Consider the following 18,789-nt stretch of genomic DNA (forward strand, 5'->3'; position numbering starts at 1 on the left):
CCTATCCCCCAGTAAAATGGTTTTTTTATGGAAGACATACATTCAATAACTAGGGTTGCGCAGATTTTGGTTGGAGGAGATAGGGGCTGCTGATTTTGATTTAGGGCTTGGGTTAAAAATGGTTTGAATAGAATATAAAGGGTATTGTCTGCTGCTTAGCATGTGAGGCTGTGTAACCACGGGAGATCGGAGGAGGCGGTAGTGACGGCAGAGAGGCCGGCAACGAGGGTAAGAGAGGTAGAGAGATAAGACTGAGAGTTGCTGGCCGTTAGCACGACGAGAGGTAGAGGAGGCGGGTCTCGGGAATCGGCTGGGCAGCGAGTGCCAGGCGGCGGTGGTCGTGGCGGCGTGTCGCGACGGCAGTGGCAGGGCACGACGATGGTGAATACTGCAGAGAGAAAGAGTCTAGGTTCGATTTGGGGAAATTTGGTGGGGTGGGTTAGGGTTTTGATTTTCTATAATAATATTAAATTTAAAAATAAATACAAAAATAATACATAACAGTATTCGGGCCTCATATATAACGGTTCCATAATACCGTTATGTATGAAACTAATAGATAACGCTCATACATAACGGATTACATCATATCGTTATCTATGCCTATGGATATCACTACATAGATAACGGAAATATGCAAAACCGTTATCTATTCTAGAAAATGCGCTCATACATAACGGTTTTTTAAAAAAACCGTTATGTATGGAGTGTTATGTATGTGAAATTTTGTAGTAGTGTGTCCACATTGTATGGAGGATACAAAAGCATTCTCTTCAAACGGCGATTTGAACCCATATATTAAGTCGCTTGCAGCTGGGCCCATAAATGAGATTAAAACGTACTACGGGTATTTTGTGAATAGCTATAGATTTCACACGACTGATCATGATAGACAAAGTGCGACTGTCAACAGTGGCGTTCAGGCCATTCAAGTGTTTTACTGCCCCTATCCCAGTACTAACCAATCAAAGAAAAATCGGTGGTCAACATGCAAAGTCAACACAAGATCAAATGTTGAAGTCTCTATTGTCGCATCTAACTCAACACTAGATCAACTGTTTCAAGAAGAGACTGCTACTATTACGTATACCCACACAACTGTAGACGTCGACCCGTCACTTCTTGTTCATCCCCTCGATGGAATCATTGACATTGAAGATGACGATGAACCAGTGACTGATCAAGATATAGACACGTCATCTGATGACGACGGTAGTGATGGTTAAGAAACAGATTGGTGATAGGATTAAACGTAAATGTACAATTTGGAATATTTGGCAATGTATTTGTTTGTTTATTTGTTATTTTATGTGTTATGTTTGTTATTTTATTTGTTAATGTATTTGTAAATTCACATAAGTGGCTGAGTCGAACACTTGGTAGTTATGACAGTGGGTTATGCTGCCGAAATTTCATTTGATTAAAGTAATTTATGATAAACAGATTTGAGTCTATGCTTATTTGAATCAATTTGAAACAGGTAACATGTCTACCCGTAGAAGTTTCTTTTCATTTGGTCGGTCTGATCGGGATGAGCAGCCAACTGATGACACATCTGATGGATCTGAGCCGTACATTTCTGTGACTCCCCAGACCTCTTCTAGTTCACAGGCTAGAAGGCCAGAGGCCCATCAGCTGCCGATATCAGGGTCCGCTCGACTAGGGATGCAGGGAGGATTGTCTTTGAGAGGATGCCTACTGGGTAAGTATTTTAATTTAAATCATTATTTCTCGTATAACAAATAATTCCTTAAATTACTTTTACACAGTGAGTTGAAAGAGCTAGTGGGCCTCTCGAAAGCCTGCACGAAAGCATTTAAGAGGATTGATAACTCAGGCGGGTACACTTGAAGGTTGACTCAGCCGACGGTGAAGGATGCGTACTTTGAGGAATTAAAGGTATAATTGAATTTCTAGTACATATAAATTTATCATTATATATTGTTAAAATGTTATATATTAAATTAATTATTTCTTTCAACAGAAAGAGTTTGTTAGGTCGCCTGAGGTGAGGCGATGTAGGAGCAAAAAGCCAGCAAAAGGTACAGTGACATGATGAGCGACTACACGAGGAAGCTCAGGACGAGTATCGAGGATGGAAAGTCGATGGATACACCCCAGGGCATGTCTAACGAGTTTTGGACGGGACTCCAAGAATACTGGGCGCGGGAGGATGTTCAGGCGATTTCCTGGCAAGTGCGTGCAAACCGGATGTCTGAGCCCGATGGACTCGGTACAGGGATCATCAGACACGTTGGAGGGTCTCAGTCCACTCGTATCCTGCAGCAGAGTCTGGTTAGTAATTATCAAATAAGTTCATAAGTAATATATATATATATATATATATATATATATATATATATATATATATATATATATATATGCACAGAACCTATGTTGCACAGGTGCGAGGGGGCGGGTGCGGGAGCGATACGATTCGGATGCGAGGATACGGATTTTCAAAAATTATAGGGTACGATTCGTGAAGGATACGTCTGTTATATTTATATATATTTTATTATATGTGACCAATCAAATTGAAAAAAAAAGAACATCACAAATTAAATATTGGGTTAAGTACCAAATACCCCCCAACGTTGGGGCCCCTATCGCATATAGGACCCTATAGTCAGGGTAAGCATTGTTTACTACCTCAACGTGGCTAAACCTAAGCAAATCTCCCCCCCTCCCCCGCGTTTTAACGGTGTTAAAATGCCGTTAGAAAAATAATTTTTTTAATTTTGAATTCAGGTGGGTGCAGTCCAGCTCTCTCTCCCCTTCGTCCACTGTTTCTGCCGCCACCTTCTTCTCCGTCCGTCCGAACGGCCAAAGCCACGACTCGATCTCCACCTCTCGGCCTCTTGCTCGGAACAGGGCGGCCGAGGTTGTCCCCATCGTCGCGTGCTTCTTCTCCGGCCCATGGCCGTCGTCTCTCTCTTCCTTGAGTTCCGACAAAGCAGCTGCCGATCTCACCAAATTCCTCCATCACCATCTTCGTTATTCTTCAAGTCATACAAATTCCTCCCCCAAAACCTCCAATTTCAGAAAAACTCCATCACCATTGCTGGTTTTTTTAATGCAACACATTGACGCTGCTCGACTCCGGCGAACGCGTCCTCGCGCCGCTTGACCTCCCTCGGCCCCTGTCCTCTCAGATCTGGGAAGACGGCACCGCCACCGCTCTGCCTCACCTCCAAATACCACACTCAGTCAGAAAACTCACGGACGCCAGGGCCGCCGCCTCTCCTTCCCCAACGATGAACTGTTTTCGCTGGGATGTGGAGAAAGGCTGGCTGGAATTGGGGCAAGGTAGCAAAGGCGGCGTGTTCACCGGAGTAGTGTCTGGAGGTTGGGGACTAGGGTGCTTAAGAGGGAGGCTGCAGCGCCTTTGCCGTCGCCAAGGGAGGAGGCGGCGATGCGGTTGCCGGAGTTTCAGAGGCGGCGATGCGGTTGGGGCTACCACCATCATTAAAATAATAAAAAAAATTATCTTTCTAACGGCGTTTTAACACCGTTAAAACGCGGGGGGGAGGGGGGGATTTGCTTAGGTTTAGCCACGTTGAGGTAGTAACAGCGCTTACCCTGACTATAGGGTCCTATACGCGATAGGGGCCCCAACTTTGGGGGGGGGGGGGATTTGGTACTTAACCCTTAAATATTACATTGCAAATATAAGTCAAAGTAAGAGTTTCAATAATGAAGTTCTTCAAAAATTGCAGAAGAGCCCAAAAATAATGAAAAAAAACCGCATTGCAAATATAAGTAAAGTAAAAATTTCAATAAATTGCATGTAAATATAACTCAAAAATTGCAAAAAAGCCCAAAAAATAATTAAAAAATTTGCAAAATAGCCCAAAACGCACCCTAAACGCACCTTATTTGTGGGTGCGCGAATCGGATTCACGAATCCCTTTTTTTTTTTTCTTTGAGGGGCGAATCCCGTGCGAATCACACGCGAATCGCACCCGCACCCTGCGCGTATCCGATACTACACTGTGCTATTTTTTGAAGAATTCGTGCATCATAGCACAAAACTTATATACATGTATGAATAGAGCTTGGAGACTGGACTCCCCCCGGCTGCACAGAACTATAGCACCTTCCTCCGCCTCCACATGCGCGAGGATGGAACTTTTTTGTCACCGAGGGATGAGAGACTAGATGTAAGTGTTTAAGTTTAATCAAATATTAGTAATACATAGTGAAATGTATTTATTTTCTAACAATTATGCATTGTTATGTATGAATTAGGCGTAGATTCATCGCATTACTGTTGAGATTGGGCGAGAGAACCAGCTGGCTGAGATTTACTTGGAGGTCGTACAACCCGATAGGTCACGGCTCTACGACACTGGAAGTGCCGGTCAGAGCCAGGTTAGTAGGGGGTCTACTCGCAGCACATGCACTTCTGCGATGTATCAGCAACTGTATGAGACACGGATCTCCACGCTGGAGGAGCAGCTGGCTGAAGAACTAGCAGCACGTCGAGCCCTCGAGGAGCGGATAACTATGTTCGAGCAGTATATGAGGCAGTCAGGTCCTCGATCCCCTACCCATTAGGTCTTCGATCCCCGATCCATCGTCCTGACTTCTATATATGTATTTATATTTGGTTGAACTATTTATTTCATGTTTTGGAACAAAATTACACTTGCACTTTATTTTTACATTTATGTTTTCTTGAACTATTTATTTCACGTTTTCAAACAACATTGCACTTACCTTACCTCGTTCTCCATCCCTTATTTATTGTGATTGAATTCAACGTATGCAAATAAATTCAAAATACATTACAATTACCAAATTAAAATACTAATGGTGTATAAACTAGATTGATATATAAAAAATATTAATAATAAATTAATAAATAAATGTTTTTTCAACATAAAAATAAGAACGTATGCAAATAAATTCGAAATACATTACGATTACCAAATTAAAATACTTATGGTGTATAAACTAAATTGATAAAAATAAAATAAAATAATAATAATAATTAAAAATTAATGAATAATATTTTGTTGACATAAAAATAAGGACGGAAACGAGACCGATCAATAATTAACAACATCTCTTGGATATCATCTCGACATATCCTAAGGTTATGAATGTATGATATTGTATATTGAAATAGAAATGAATTAATAGGTACTGGATATATCAATAATACGAGTGTTCTGTATTGGTGACCACTCGAAAGGAACTTCAAAGTTAAGCGTGCTTGACTTAGAGCACAACTAAGATGGGTGACCAACTGAGAAGTTTGTCTAACGTATGCACTACTGTATAAATACGGAAATACTTGTGGGGTATAAATAAATAAATTAATTTATTAATTAATTGATTTTAAAAAATAAATTAGAAAAAATTCCCGGCGGCATCGTGCCACCGCTAATTACCGGCGGCCCCTATTGCCAGTATTTTTCTGGTCCTTCCGTTGATCGGCGCCACCGCCATTCGGTCAACATTACCGGCAGCGGTAGCGCCGCCACTAATTACCGGCGGCAGGTGCCGCCGATATTTCTTCGGCCATCCGTTGATCAGCGCCACCGCCGTTCGGTCAATATTACCTGCGGCGGTAGCGCCGCCGCTAATCATCTGCGGTACCTGCCGCCGGTATTTCTCCTACGAAACTCCGCCGAGCAACGACGCTAATCACCGGTGGCGGCCGCCGCCGTTATTTACTGACGGGGTCATTTTTCGCCGATAAACGTATCACCGACGAGGAAATTACCGCTGGTGATCATTTTTCCGGCGGCCGCCCCACGATTACCGACGACAAACCGCCGCTGGTAATTACCCTTTTTTTGTAGTGTTTTAAGGACTAAAATTTGGTCATTAATATTATTTTTTAACGATTGAAAATTCGGTCGTTAATATTTTTATTTTATTTTTTATTTTTAAACGATTGAAAATTAATTTGTTTATATTGTTTTTATATTGTTTAAAATCGGTCGCTGATTCGTGTCTATATTTTTTTTTCTTATTTTAAAATTGATTAGATTTTTTTTTAACTTTTTTAACGATAAACACTAACTTTATGAAAATAAATAACAATAATATTAATTTTTATTATTTTAAAATCGATCGTTATTTATGTCGTCACTCTTTCGCCGGCACCACAAGTCTTAGATGTACTTCTCAACATATTCTAAAGGTATGCAGATATGAGATTACATATTAAAGGAGAGTTTAAATGAATTGATATGTGCTATATCAATAATATGCATCATCTATACTGGTGACTACTCGAAACAAAGATCAATATTAATTGTGCTTAACTTAGGTCACTTCCATGAGACCCATTGGGATGTTTATCAAAGTGTATGTGAATGAATATAAAATACATTAGAAATACTTGTGTGTGTGTTGGGGTTGGGGGGGTGGGGGGGCAAAGCTAGGTTGCGCAACAATTGAAAATAAGTATTTTTTTCTTCTTTTTTTTTTAATTTTAACGATCGAATTTTGGGTTGTTAAAAATAAAAAAAAAATGATAAAAATTTACGAGCAAAATCGATATTTGACGATCGAAATTTCGATCATTAAAGCTAATGATCGAATTTTCGATCGGTTAAAAGACAAAACGACCATTAAAATAATGACCATTAACAATGGTCGTTACTTCGATCATTAAAGTTGCTTTTTCTAGTAGCGAAACTTGTTTGGATCAACTTCCCATATAAATATTAAACTATGTCTTATATTTAGATTCAATTTTGGAATAAAGTCTAATAGCTATTAGACTTTATTCCGAAATTGAATCTAAATATAAGACATAGTTTAATTTTTATATGGGAAGTTAATCATATAAATCCCATATCTTATCGTAGGACCGTAGATCTTTTTTATAAATTGTATATATATGCATATACAATTAGTAAATATATATTTAGCATTATGCCTAATTACCGTGATCTACAATATAACGATAAGATTAGAATCTACAGGATCCCAACCTTTTTAGATGTGCTAATGCATTTAAAAGATAACATATATTCGAATCTACTGTTGGGAAAAGTGGTGAATAAATATTCACGAGTGTCCAAATAAATGACACTTGCACAGCGGAACCAGGATAATTCTTTTCCCTCTTGCTGGATTACAAAATGGGATCCAAACCAAGAAAAATATTTGGTGCAAAATATAAGAAAATATGAGACAAGAATTTTTACGTGGAAAACCCAAATTGGGAAAAACCACGAGACCGTAGTCTAGAAATCTTCCACTATGTATATAGTAGGCTTACAAAATTCTCCCTACACAAAATAGGGGAAACACAAATCTCAAGTTTAATAACTTGGAAAACACAAGAGGACTGAGCTACTATTTTAAGAGAGATGAAAAATCCTATGATTTTTCCTCACAATTTTCTTCTCTCAAAAAAGCACTCACCAAACTCTCTCTTGTTGCCTCACTTTTCTCTTCACTCTGCACATTTTTCCTTCTGCAGAATGAGCTCAATTTATAGGAGATTTGAGCTGCAAATTGTTGAACTTTATGGCCGCAATTGTTGACTTCCAATTGCTGAAAAAATCTGTCAAACTTTTGCTGCTTCAAACTTTCAAATTATTCATCCGCAACTTTTGTCAAAAGTTGTGGGCTTTCACATGAGGTGGAAAAACTTAACAATTCTCCCCCTCCACGTCATGTGGAGATTCAACTAGACCTGCTTCACGTTTGCAGATCTCAAACTTATCTCGGGGTAAGGACTTGGTAAACATATCTGCACCATTCTCATCGGTGTGGATCTTCTCGAGCTGCATTAGTTTCCTTTCAAGTGCATCTCGAATCCAGTGATATCTCACATCAATATGTTTCGATCTCGAGTGAAAACTCGAATTCTTACTCAAGTGAATTGCGCTTTGACTGTCGCAGTAAATCACATACTTCTCTTGCTTCAAGCCCAGCTCTTGTAGAAACTTCTTCAACCACAACACCTCTTTGCAAGCTTCCGTCACAGCAATGTACTCAGCTTCCGTTGTGGATAATGCCACGCATTTTTGAAGTTTCGATTGCCACGAGATAGCTCCCCCTGCAAGTCTCATCAGGTATCCCGATGTGGATTTCCTGGAATCTATGTCACCAGCCATGTCTGCATCCACATATCCTTCAAGTAGAATATGGTTATCACCAAACTTCAGACAAAGTTTAGAAGTACCTCTCAGGTACCGAAATATCCATTTCACTGCTGTCCAATGCTCTTTTCCTGGGTTTGAGAGAAATCGACTTACCACACCAACTGCATGAGCGACGTCAGGTCTAGTGCATATCATAGCATACATTAGACTCCCCACCGCAAAAGCATATGGAATCTTTTGCAGTTCTTCCTTTTCTGTCTCACTTGTCGGGCATTGTGCTGAGCTTAGCTTCATGTGACCCGCAAGTGGAGTGGCGACTGGCTTCGACTTGCTCATTCTAAATCTTTCAAGAACTTTCTCAATATATTGTTCTTGAGATAACCAGAGCTCCTTGCTCTTCCTGTCCCTGAAGATCTTCATTCCAAGGATCTGCTTAGCCGCGCCTAAGTCTTTCATCGCAAAAGACTTGCTCAGCTCTTTCTTCAGCTTATCAATCTTGCTGGCATCATGGCCTACAATTAACATATCGTCAACGTAGACTGACAATATGATAAAATCACCTCCTGTGAACTTCTTGAAGAAAACACAGTGATCTGAGGTGATCTTGTTGTAGCCATGGGTTGACATGAAGGACTCAAACTTCATGTACCAAAGTCTGGGAGCTTGTTTTAGGCCGTACAAGCTCTTCTTCAACCTGCATACAAGGTACTCTTTTCCTTTGACTTTGAAACCTTCAGGCTGGTCCATGTAGATTTCTTTGTCTAAATCTCCATGTAGAAATGCAGTCTTCACATCAAGTTGCTCGATCTCCAGGTCCAAACTGGCAGCAATCGCGAGCACCACTCTGATTGAAGACATCTTCACCACTGGTGAGAAAATCTCTTCAAAATCAACACCCTTTTTCTGACTGAAACCCTTCACAACCAGTCTCGCCTTGTACCTTGGTTGTGAGCTATTCTCCTCAGCCTTTAATCTGTAGACCCACTTATTTTTCAGCGATCTCTTGCCGGCTGGCAACTTTACTAAGTCATAGGTGTGATTTTCAACTAAGGAGTTCATCTCCTCCTTCATGGCTTCTAACCACTTCTCCTTTTGGTCATGCGCCATGGCTTCTACAAAACTCTGTGGCTCTCATCTATCAGTGAGCATTACATACTCATGTGGGCTATATCTGGTAGAAGGTTGTCTTTCTCTGGTAGACCTTCTAACTGGAGGGACATCATCTTGTACAGGTGGAGTCTGATCGTCACCTGCTTCATCATCAACCGGATCACCATGCTCCGATTGGGTATCTCCCCCGTAATTCTGGAGTGTCGGTGAAGGAACTGGATCTAAGTTGACAGGAACTTCTGAATTAGATTCAGGCTTTTCCTTCGCATCATCAGGAACTTGATCTTCAAGGAATACAACATCCCTGCTTCTGATGACTTTCCTGTTAACTGGGTCCCATAATCTATAACCAAACTCTTCATGAGCATATCCCAAGAAGATACATGGTTTGGTTTTATCATCAAGCTTGGATCTCTCATCTTTTGGAATGTGAACAAAAGCCCTGCAGCCAAACACTCTCAAGTGTTTGTAAGACACGTCTTTCCCGGACCAAACTCTATCTGGAATGTCACCACCCAGAGGAGTTGATGGAGAAAGGTTGATCAAGTCAACTGCGGTCCTCATAGCTTCACCCCAAAAGGATTTTGGCAGTTTGGAGTGCGACAGCATGCATTTGATTCTTTCACAAATTGTTCTGTTCATCCTTTCTGCCACGCCATTGTGTTGAGGGGTCTTTGGGACGCTTTTCTCAAGCTTGATACCATGGTTCCTGCAGTGTTGCTCAAACGGGCCTTGGTACTCACCGCCGTTGTCTGCACGAACACACTTCAGTTTCCTTCCCGTTTGTCTCTCGACTTTTGCTTGAAAATTCTTAAAGACCTCCAACGTTTGGTCTTTGGTTTTCAAAGCAAAACACCAGACTTTCCTCGAAAAATTGTCAATGAAAGTGACGAAATATAGTGCGCCACCAAGAGTTCTATCTTTCATGTAGCACAAATCTGTGTGCACCAAATCAAGAGGTTGAGCTCTTCTTGAGGGAGAGAAGCTCTTGAATGCAACTCTGTATTGTTTTCCGGCCAAACAATCAACACAGGTTTCCAAGTGCATTCCTTTAACCTCAGGGATGAGGCTTCTTCTAGCCAAGATCTCCAGACCTTTCTGGCTCAGATGCCCAAGCCTCTTATGCCATATCTCAATGGAGGAATTTTTGACGACTGCATTCACCTCTCCATTGGACAACGTTGCATGCATCATGTAGAGAGAATTTTGCTTTCTACCCTTTGCTGCAATTAGAGAGCCTTTGATTAGCTTCCATTTTCCTTCGCCGAAATGGTTGATGTAGCCATCATCGTCGAGCTTGCCAGTGGAAATAATATTGAGTCTGATATCAAGAACATGTCGGACATCTTTTAAGATAAGCTTACATCCAGTGTCAGTAAGCAGGACAATGTCTTCTATACCAGCAACTTCTGTCACACCATGATTGGCCATTCTGACTTTGCCAAAGCTGCCACCGGTGTAGGATGCAAACATATCACGATGTGGTGAAATGTGATATGATGCACCCGAATCAACGATCCAGTCTGTTTGTTGGCATGACGAACTCACAAGAGCATCATCGCAAACTACGACAACATCGCCATCAGTTGCAACTGCTGTTGTGTCTTTCTCAGCATTTTCATTATTTCCACGCACTTGATCTCTTTTCTTCTTTCTGCAGTCTCTCTCATAGTGGTTTGGACCACCGCAATAATGGCATTTGAAGTCTTTTCTGGGTTTAGACTTCCCCCTGGATTTATCTCTCGAGTATTGAGAGCCTTTACTTTTACTTCTCCCTCGATCTCCGTTTTCAGCAATCATCGCCTTTGTCTCAGAAGAACGTTCTTGATCTTTTCTTCTGGATTCTTCATTAAGAAGACAATCTTTGACCATCTGCAAGGTCAGTGCTCCACCTGGAGCCGAGTTGCTGATTGACACTACAAGAGTGTCCCAACTGTCCGGCAACGAACTGAGTAGCAATAAAGCTACGACTTCATCATCAAGAGAAATCTTCATGTTGGTGGATTGGTTGATAAGACCCTGGTATGCATTGAGGTGCTCCGTCATGTTGGCACCCTCCGCATATCGCAAGCGAACGATTTTTCTGATGATGGAAGCTTTGTTTAAAGCATTTTTCCTTTCAAACATAGCTTCCATTTTCTTCCAAAGAACATCAGCTTTTTCCTCATTAGCAAAATGATGAAAAATACTGTGTTCAATGAAGCGCCGGACGTAACCAACTGTTTTCCTGTGCATGATGAGCCATTCATCATCACTCATATCCTTTGGTTTGGCATCATCTCCATGTAAGGGTAAATAGAGATCCTTACAATAGAGAAGATCCAACATGCTTGGCTTCCAAATTGAGTAATTTGATCCGTTCAATTTGAACATACCACCAAGCGACGACGATTCCTCCATTTTTAATCCGCCTCAGAACCAAAGTGGCTCTGATACCACTTGTTGGGAAAAGTGGTGAATAAATATTCACGAGTGTCCAAATAAATGACACTTGCACAGCGGAACCAGGATAATTCTTTTCCCTCTTGCTGGATTACAAAATGGGATCCAAACCAAGAAAAATATTTGGTGCAAAATATAAGAAAATATGAGACAAGAATTTTTACGTGGAAAACCCAAATTGGGAAAAACCACGAGACCGTAGTCTAGAAATCTTCCACTATGTATATAGTAGGCTTACAAAATTCTCCCTACACAAAATAGGGGAAACACAAATCTCAAGTTTAATAACTTGGAAAACACAAGAGGACTGAGCTACTATTTTAAGAGAGATGAAAAATCCTATGATTTTTCCTCACAATTTTCTTCTCTCAAAAAAGCACTCACCAAACTCTCTCTTGTTGCCTCACTTTTCTCTTCACTCTGCACATTTTTCCTTCTGCAGAATGAGCTCAATTTATAGGAGATTTGAGCTGCAAATTGTTGAACTTTATGGCCGCAATTGTTGACTTCCAATTGCTGAAAAAATCTGTCAAACTTTTGCTGCTTCAAACTTTCAAATTATTCATCCGCAACTTTTGTCAAAAGTTGTGGGCTTTCACATGAGGTGGAAAAACTTAACATCTACATTATGCATTAATATTAGTCTATCCGTATTGTGTAGTTTGCAGGCTAGCACGCTATATGCAAGTCACTATTATATCTATTTATGATATTATATATCTTTGCCGCCTCTAATTAGATACCCTAATAATTCAATGCTTTGGTTGTTCATTAATTGATGAAAATTAACATATTTGAAATTTCAGTAAACCATGACCCTATCTTATCTCTAGAAGAAAAATAGGGAAGAAAAAATAAAAGAAAAGGAAAATAGTACTTAATTGCCTCAATAAATAGACTCTTTTCCCTAAGCAAAAAATTAAGAGACGGATTAAAAAGAAAATTAAAAGAAAAATGGTGTCGCTACAGTTAACTACAATTGTTCCTGCAACATCAAGATTGCCATCTCCTCCCAATTATGCCTTGTATTCAACCACTGCACGAAAACGGACTGCGAAGGGACCGAATGCAATTACTGGGTGTTTTTCTTGTCCAACTAAGGCGTGTTTGGCGTCTTCCTCAGCTTTAGGAGAACATGAAACTGATTGGAAGAAAAGTGAAGCAATACCCAAACACGTCGCTATTATCATGGACGGAAATGGAAGGTGGGCTAAAAATAGAATGTTGCCGGTCCAAGATGGCCACCAAGCTGGTTTGCAGAACCTCACAGGCCTCATTTTCAACTGTTGTGAGCTCGGAATCAAGACTCTAACAACCTTCATTTTCTCCGAGGATAATTGGAGACGATCCAAAGTCAGTATTCATCGTCTCTCTTATATTGATGATGTCGTTTTATAATATACTTTTAATGTTCATGTTGATGTTATTTTCAAAATCAAAATAGTTTGTTTTTTCTAGCATGCATGCAAAAATTATCATGCCATTTAATTTTTCAAGGGGTCGAAAATTATTAGACATGTATTTAGTATGTTATGAAACAAAATGTGATGTCAGTGTCAAAACATTTCCAGATCGTACCTAAAACTAAAATTAGGTCAACTTTGGCGAATCTTTTATCAATCAATTAATCATTTATATACTCTCTCCGTCTATGAAACAATTTACTCCCGTCTATGAAACAATTTTCTCCGTTAAGTGGACAGGGAATTTTAAAAAAGTTAATTGTGCATTTGGTTAGTGGACAAGGGGGGTCCAACAAATTTAGAAAATTAATGATGATAATTAGTGAATTTATTTGGATCGATCAATGAAGATATGTGTAAATAGTGGTAATTTTAAGAGTGATAATTAGTGAGATCATGTCAAAAGAAAGAAGAAGATATTTTAGAGATGAAAGAAAATGAAAAATTAAAATGATGTTTCATGATGAAGGAAATACTTTTTATGTGTATATTCGTTTAGATGGTGTTTCGATTGTTAATTACGGATAGAATTAGAATTTAACGAGTCGAGAGACAAAATTATATTTATATGTTTTGTTTTGTTTATTTATTTATTTATTTTTTTGATATGTTTAGGAGAAAGTTTAAATGAAAGAATTTACATAATTAATATGTATTTACAATGTGGAGTGGAGGGGGGAAAAAGAAATAATAAATGCAGCCTAAAATAAATATTATGTAGTTTTAAAACAAATTCATCGGAACTGGCAGGAGCTTAATTGGCTCGGCTTCTGACTATAATATTTGTTGTTTATTAATTGGATGAAAACAACATATTCAATATTACATTTCCAACTTGTAGATTCATATATATAGTGTATCATATATATGCTAACACATTTTCAACCTATTACAGATAGAAGTTGACTACCTGATGAGAGCTATTGAAAATAACATACGATCACATGTCAAGGAACTCATAACAAGGTAATTGCATCGTATGTATGTAAGTATATATATGGTCAAATTTCGGTAGATATTCCTCCTTCATTAATATATAGATCTAAATTTAAATCATATATTTTGTGCATGCAGACACATATTATTAAATTCGCATTGATTTTAATTATATTTGTTTGCGTTTAACTATATGCATATATATATTTGTTTAATTATATATTTTGTGTTCAAACAACAATTTTAGTTCTTCTTTGGAACCTATTTCTCTTACTTTGAGATTACACTGCTTTAGCAAGCGATGAAGTCGCATAGATCGGCAGCGACGTCGTGATCTTCGTCTGAATATTTTCTCCCGCTAGCATTGCGGCCTATTTTTCTTTGAACATATGATTGAATTTTTCAAATGTTGTACAAATTTGAATGTGTTTCATTTGAAAAAAAAAAAAAGAAATTTGAAGGTGACTTCACGAGCTATTTTTTAAAATAGGACCGTAACTTTCAGTGTTTTCAAAAAAATGACTATATATTATGGAATTTGAAAATGATTATTATAACTTTCTTTTTTTGCATTGGCACTCATATTTCGGGTCCAAAATCAATTATTTGGGCTTTTGGTGACACCTAGAGCCCGTTGCTGACGTGGTTGTGCCATGTCAAGTTCTTGAATTTTTTTCCTTTTTTGGTATTATCGATTTTATTTTTGTAGCACTTTTGGCCATTTTTTTTATCATGCTTCTGTCATGAAGCCTTTCTCAAATTATGTGAACATATTTTGGCACAATGAAGCTATGTGATGTCTTTTTATTAGTATATGATTTCCTCTTTAGTTTATGATGAGATTGGAAAGCAATGGGATCCAATTATGCTAAAAAATAATTGGTTTCTTGTCACAATATTTGTGTTGAAGATAATTGATTTTGGGCATTCATGCTCAACATTTATTTTTATTTTAAGCTGCAAATGTGTTAAAGAAAATTGATAATACAAAAGAAGGGAACTTTTTTTTTTTTGCAAAAAAGGTTGTCGTACCATATTACCAAATAAAGTTAACCTCTCTTCTTACTGCTGTTGTGGCCTCCCTATTGGTGTTGGTGCTGCGTGCGATGGTGGTGGTGGTGGTGTCCGACAATGGTGGGGCATGGCTGCCTGAGCCTTGAGGCGTGAGGTGAGGCACCATGTGAGTGAGAGTGTCAGCAGTGAGGGTCGAGGGAGGGTAGGGATGAGGGCACTGTGAGTTAGAAATTAGGGCTTTACTTCATAAATTAGAGAATAGAATTAGAAACTAATAAGATTAGAAATTAGGGCTTTACTTCATAAATAATAACTTTCACTACAAGAAAACGCAGCTCTAACGACCGAAAATTCAGTCGTTAAACTCGAAAATTCGATCGTTAAACGCTTAACGTACGACTGATTTAACGACCGAAAAATGTTGTCGCCGTTTTGTTCGTCGTGCGGCCTCCAACGACCGAAAAATGTTGTCACCGTTTGATTAACATGTATACAAATTTGGGTATCGGGTATACCCAACCCACTAATCGAATCTTGTATTGATACCATGAAAACAACTCGACAACCCGTCAAGTACGATTCAATTACGAGTATAATCGATTAATTGTATTCGAATTACCGCCCCTAACGCTAGTTGATATTTGCTATTATGGAATGTCTTCAACACAAAGTTGTCTTATCTGTAAAAAAAAAAAGCAAAAAAGCAAAAAAAAGTTGTCATGCTCGTGCATGGTGTCACAAATATTTTGCGAGAAGAAAATTATTTGTGCAATATTAAAATTTGTAGCATAATAGAATCTTATATTTTGTTCGCAATATTTCAAATGAATTTACAATTTTCACGTGCTTTTCACGTCCACTTTAGGCCTTCTCCAAGTTGGCAATTCGAGTCCAAGAGTGTAAGCCTATGCAATTTTTATAATTTTTATAAAAGTTCAGATTATTTTATATATTTTTAAAGTTCATGCCATTTTCACAAATGATTTCAATGTTCGAATTATTTTCTTTGTAATTTTTAAAGCTCAAATTATTTTTACAAATGACTCCAAAGTTCATGTTATTTTTACATTTTTTTAATGTTTCAAGTCATTTTTATCTTAATATAAGTTATATATCGAGATTTATATTCTTTTTGTAACTTAGTGATCAATTCGTCATTTATGCATGGAATGGCGGCATCATGTATAGCATGGGAATGACCAATAAAATATGATACTTAAACAGCAACTGATTCACTTTAACTGATATCCATTTATGTAGTAGATAAAATATATATTTTATATTATGTTGCTAGATGAAAAGAAAAGTAAAAAAAATTATACTAATATTTAATTATATTAATAGATTAGATTATAAATGATAAACAGCAGTAGCAACCACTAACCTGTACATGAGTTGTTTCCCGGTGTTAGATGTTCCTTGACTTTCCAAATACTCCACCTCTGCATCCCAAGCGAAAGCCTGCTGCCTAGCTTACTCCACACCAATTAGCTAATTTCCTCTACACTTGAGCCGAGAATTCACAAGTAAAGAATAAGTGATTAAGTGACTCATTCTCCTGCTTGCATAAACAACATACTTGCTCACACTGTATTCCAAACCTTAGCAATCTATCACATGTTGCCATCCTTTTCAGTATAGCAAGCCATAATATAAAGATGCATTTAGGTGCAGCTAAGCTTTTACTGATCATAGGATACCACTTCACCTTTTCTGGTGTTCCTCTCATAGCCACATAGGTTTTCTTGATGGAGAATGTCTCTTGCTGCAAAAGATCCATACCATTGGGTATTGAAGTCATGTAAACTCGAGCTCCCAAAATTTTCTGCACCACCCAAGCAGCTTGAGTTGGAATTGGCATCATTTGCCAGTCTCCTTGCTTGATATAGTAACCATGTATCCACCTCACCCACAGTTTTTCCTTAGATTTTAGCACATTCCATAATTGCTTGGATATAGCAGCCTTATTCCATAGTTCCAGATTAATAATGTTCCACCCTCCAGCTTCCTTAGGATTGCACATTTGCTCCCAAGAAACCAGATTCCTCTTGGTAACTTCAGCACTACCGGACCATAAAAATGACCTACACGCAGCCTGTATAGTTTTCATTACCTTTTGAGGAAGAAGGAATACCAGACTCCAATACGTTTGAATACTAATCAGAACCGCTTTAATCAATTGTAGTCTGCCTGCATAAGACAATAACCTTGCTGACCAACACTCAATCCTTGCAAGAATTTTCTGAATGAGTGGTGAGAGAGAAATGATAGAAAATTCAATAGTAAAGAAAGTGATGTAGATAGAGTAGTGAGACAATGTCAATTGATGATGGTGGTGAGAGGAAGTAAGAATGCTAAAGTTCAAAAGATGTTTTTGAACTAATTGTATTCGTGTTTATGTGATGTAAGGTGGTGGATTGTATTTGAAAAATGGTAAATAAAAATTCTATTTCCCAAAAAAAAAAAAAATAGATTAGATTAAATATATAAATTATGCATGCAACACATCATGATAGTCTTTGTGCATCTCACAATTGATATACTAATTCATATAATTTGATAACAATAATTTTTTGCCTATTTTATTTTTTTGAAAAATTTTGATACTATTAATATACTTACATATAATAAACCTCAATTTAATAATTAATATACTTACATATAAATATTTTTATCTGCGATTATCTGGATCGCACATAAGATCCATCTATCAAAAGTAGTTCTTTTAGCATCTATAACAACTTGTCCTTTTCGTAGAATGCTTTTCATGCAAAACTTCATTTTTTGTCTAAAATTATGACATGCATATATGCTAATGGAACTGATATCTTCTTCTTCTTCTAGTAGACATAATATACAATTTTTTGCGATTGGGAACAAATCAAGGCTGCCAGAATCTCTTCAAAACACTATATCTTGGGCTGAAAAGATGAGCCAAGGTAACAAAGGAATGAATGTGGTGATGGCGGTTAGCTACAGCGGTCACGATGACATCGTAGAAGCAACCAAAAAGATAGCGACCAAAGTAGAACTTGGGATTCTACGAGTAACCGACATCAACGAAACTATGTTCGAACAAGAACTGATGACCAACATCGTCGAATTCCCAAACCCAGATTTACTGATAAGGACAAGCGGTGAGCTCAGAATTAGCAACTTTCTTTTATGGCAATTGGCATATACAGAGTTATACTTTGCAGATAAATTTTTCCCTGATTTTGGTGAAGATGATCTTCGCGAAGCTCTTGCTTCGTACCGATGCAGGCAGAGGCGCTACGGCGAGCGGAGGAGTTAATTCCGATGGGAAATAATCTTGTTTTAAATTGTCTTTTATTTTAAGAATATTTATTGTAAGTTCTTGTATATCCGGCTGCACCATGTTGGTGCTTTCGTACTAAATAAATTTTCATTATGGTTAATGAATTTAATTAAAGATTAATAAATCAGAGATAGAAAATAACGAATATCTAATTCAAACCAAATCGAAATTTGGTTCGAATCAGTTCAGATTGAATTTTAAAAAAATATTGGATTTTCGGATCAGATTGAATTGATACTTTTAAAATTCGAAATCTGAATTATATTTATAATACTATAATATCTATATATATGTGTATATATATATATAATATAACTATATATACATAATTTAGTTCTTAAAATAGTTAAATATTTTTAAATTCTACTGTAATCGTGGATTGTATTTGGCAGAGTTACAGTTTTCGTGGGGCTATCGTTCATGGATC

The 18,789-nt window shown here is 37.9% G+C and overlaps 1 protein-coding gene across 2 annotated transcripts; it reads left to right on the plus strand.

Annotated features, from left to right (window-relative positions):
* Positions 1-12,566: 12,566 nt before the first annotated feature.
* On the plus strand, positions 12,567-18,448 carry LOC131016001 ((2Z,6Z)-farnesyl diphosphate synthase CPT6, chloroplastic-like). Of its 2 annotated transcripts, none has more exons than XM_057944546.1 (3): positions 12,567-12,983; positions 13,989-14,059; positions 17,891-18,448. In XM_057944546.1, the coding sequence occupies exons 1-3, from the start codon at positions 12,585-12,587 to the stop codon at positions 18,336-18,338; spliced, it is 918 nt and encodes a 305-aa protein (XP_057800529.1). In that variant the 5' UTR covers positions 12,567-12,584; the 3' UTR covers positions 18,339-18,448. The 2 variants fall into 2 exon arrangements, with proteins under 2 accessions (XP_057800529.1, XP_057800528.1); XM_057944545.1 differs by having other exon boundaries at positions 17,888-18,435.
* Positions 18,449-18,789: the final 341 nt, after the last annotated feature.

This window comes from Salvia miltiorrhiza, chromosome 3 (assembly GCF_028751815.1).
Source record: "Salvia miltiorrhiza cultivar Shanhuang (shh) chromosome 3, IMPLAD_Smil_shh, whole genome shotgun sequence".
Lineage (NCBI taxonomy): Eukaryota > Viridiplantae > Streptophyta > Magnoliopsida > Lamiales > Lamiaceae > Salvia > Salvia miltiorrhiza.

What these genes read in the sequence shown, in the direction of transcription:
- LOC131016001 (XM_057944545.1), top strand. Translation starts at nt 12,585, where the DNA reads ATGGTGTCGCTACAGTTAACTACAATTGTTCCTGCAACATCAAGATTG. An exon ending in ATAATTGGAGACGATCCAAA is followed by an intron (nt 12,984 to 13,988) that starts GTCAGTATTCAT and finishes AACCTATTACAG; the next exon opens with ATAGAAGTTGACTACCTGAT. An exon ending in GTCAAGGAACTCATAACAAG is followed by an intron (nt 14,060 to 17,887) that starts GTAATTGCATCG and finishes TTCTTCTTCTAG; the next exon opens with TAGACATAATATACAATTTT.